At 62.9% G+C, this 2,326-nt stretch overlaps 1 protein-coding gene across 1 annotated transcript in view; it reads right to left on the reverse strand.

The window, feature by feature from the left end:
* Nucleotides 1–2,326, reverse strand: part of HAPLN3 (hyaluronan and proteoglycan link protein 3) — a 7,327-nt gene that overhangs the window by 617 nt on the left and 4,384 nt on the right. Inside the window, 4 exon segments of the mRNA XM_009887685.1 lie at nt 7–170; nt 391–447; nt 450–689; nt 1,821–2,192. Coding sequence (XP_009885987.1) covers nt 7–170; nt 391–447; nt 450–689; nt 1,821–2,192 — 833 coding nt within the window.

The following is a 2,326-nucleotide window of genomic DNA, read 5'->3' on the forward strand; positions in this document are numbered from 1 at the left end:
GCGGACGCTACCATCTGCCAGCCAGCCGGCATCGCAGCGGTCCAGCCCCTGGAATTTCCAGGCAGAGTAGAGCTGCCCGACTCGGGCGATCTCAGCCCCCACATCCTGGCAGCTCTGCTTGGCCTCCTCCAGCATCATCCCGGCTGGGTGGTCCAGGTAGAAAACCTCTCCTAAGATGGAGAGGAGAGCATCAGTGCTGAGCATCATCTGAAGCATCCCCATCCAGAGCATCCCCATCCAGAGCATCCCCACATGGAGCATCCCCACATGGAGCATCCCCACCTGGGCTGAGCCCTGTGCCCTAAGGGGGAGGGAGGACATGGGATGGCACTGATGGGGCACAGCATCTTCCCCAGGATCCCACTCCCCAGCCCTTGGCCCAGCACCAACCTTTGAGCGCAGAGGAGAAGCAGAAGGCATCAAAGCGGTGCAGGTGCCGGTGAAAAAAAAGCTGCGGTTGCCCGGGCCGAGATGCAGCCCACCGCAGGGTTTACGGGTCAGGCGGATGGGGTACTGCACGGTGCCGTCAGCCAGCCAGCCCGCGTTGCACCAGTCCAGCCCCTCGCTCCAGGCCTGGAAGAGCTGGTGGAAGGTGGCAAGGATGGCGCCCTGCTCCTGGCACACTTGTTCGGCTTCATGGAAGTTGAGCCGGTACTGCCCGCGGGGAGGCTGGGAGGGGAACACGATGCCTGGGGGCAGACGGGGCACTCAGCCGGCTCCGCAGGCAGCCCACCCGCCCCAAGTCTGGCTCCAGCAGGAGCCACAGGGCTCCCCAACCCATCCCAAATTCAGGCTCCGGGACAGGGATCACCCCAGAGTGGCACAGCCCAAGGCTCAGGCCGGCAGGGACAGGGCTGCTCCGGGCATGCAGCTGTCAGCGGCAAGTTGCCAGCGACATCTGGTGGCACGGTGACACAAGGGCTTGGTCCTGAGGACATGCAGACCACCCTTGTAGGGACAGCACCAGCACACACAGGGATGCACAGACTATGATAATAGGGATGCAGGGACCGCCACCACAAGGACATATGGACCATGGTCCTGGGAACACACAGACTGTGGTCCCAGGGAGACATGGACCACCCTTGTGGGGATGGACAGACCATCGTCACGGGGATGCACAGGCTACAGGAACAGGGACACAAGGACCAGCATCACAGTGATATATGGGCTGCGACCCCAGGACACATGGGCCACCAACATGGGCATGGATGGAACACTGTCATGGGGATGGATGGACCACAGGATCATGTGTACCACCACCACGGACCGCAGTCATGGGGACCAGTGGGGACAAGCCACCATAGGAGGGAGGGCCTGGGGGCCGAGTGGGTTGGCAGGGGCACAGCAAGGGAGACATTTCACCTGCTCTGAGCTTGGCAGTGGAGCCAGGGCTGAGTCAGGTCCCTCATGGCAAGTTAGCAAGAGGGGTTGGACCAGTCACCAAGGTTCACCACGAGATGCATGGGGACACCCAGAGCTGGGAGGCAAGGGGGTGGCCGCACATGGTGCAGCACAGTGGGAAGATGGGAAGAGGAAGAGTGGGAGGAGGCAGGAAACACCACGGCCACGGGGTCACCCCCAGCTCGGACTCCACAGTAGCATCCCCAGCATCCCGGCTGTGCAGTCTGCTTTGGGCTCGCTCAGTGCTGAGACCCCACAGGCAGACAGCCCCAAGCCACCACCCCATCACACCAAGCATCCCAGCCCCCTTCTGCCCATAACTGGGGTCCCCAACACCCCCAAGGAGGGGGTGCCGCAGGAAGGCTAGGCTCACTGGCTTGGTGCAGGGGGTCACGCGGTCCCCACCGTGCCCCCACCTTGCAGCCGAAGGTCCACCACGTCGCTCTCATCTTCCAGCCCATCGATGACCTCGCAGCGGTATTTGCCATCATCCTGCAAGCGCACGTCACTGACGACCAGCGAGGCCTCGCGCCGGCCGGCCTGGTGGAGGTGAGCGCGGCCCCGGAAGTCCCCAAAGGCCATGTAGGTCTTGCCGATGGCCACCAGCACGTCCTGCTCCTTGGTGTAGTCATCCCGCAACTTGGACCACTTGATGCGGATCTTGCGTTTGGCCTCCAGGTCGGGCTCGTAGTGGTAGTGGCAGGGCAGGGTGACATTGGCGCCATTGGAGCTGTAGATGGGGTCTTTGGGGGTCTCTACGACCAGCTTGCCCCCACTGAAGTAATCTACTGGGGACAGGGAGGGAAGGTGTGAAGTATGGGTCAGGGTTCAGGGCTGGGCAGTGTCCCCAAATCTCCCTGCAGCCGCTCCACTCCCTCCCTCCAGCCACCTCCTCCTCTGCCTGAGCATCCCATGAGCACCC

This window comes from Charadrius vociferus, unplaced genomic scaffold (assembly GCF_000708025.1).
Source record: "Charadrius vociferus isolate BGI_N301 unplaced genomic scaffold, ASM70802v2 scaffold190, whole genome shotgun sequence".
NCBI lineage: Eukaryota > Metazoa > Chordata > Aves > Charadriiformes > Charadriidae > Charadrius > Charadrius vociferus.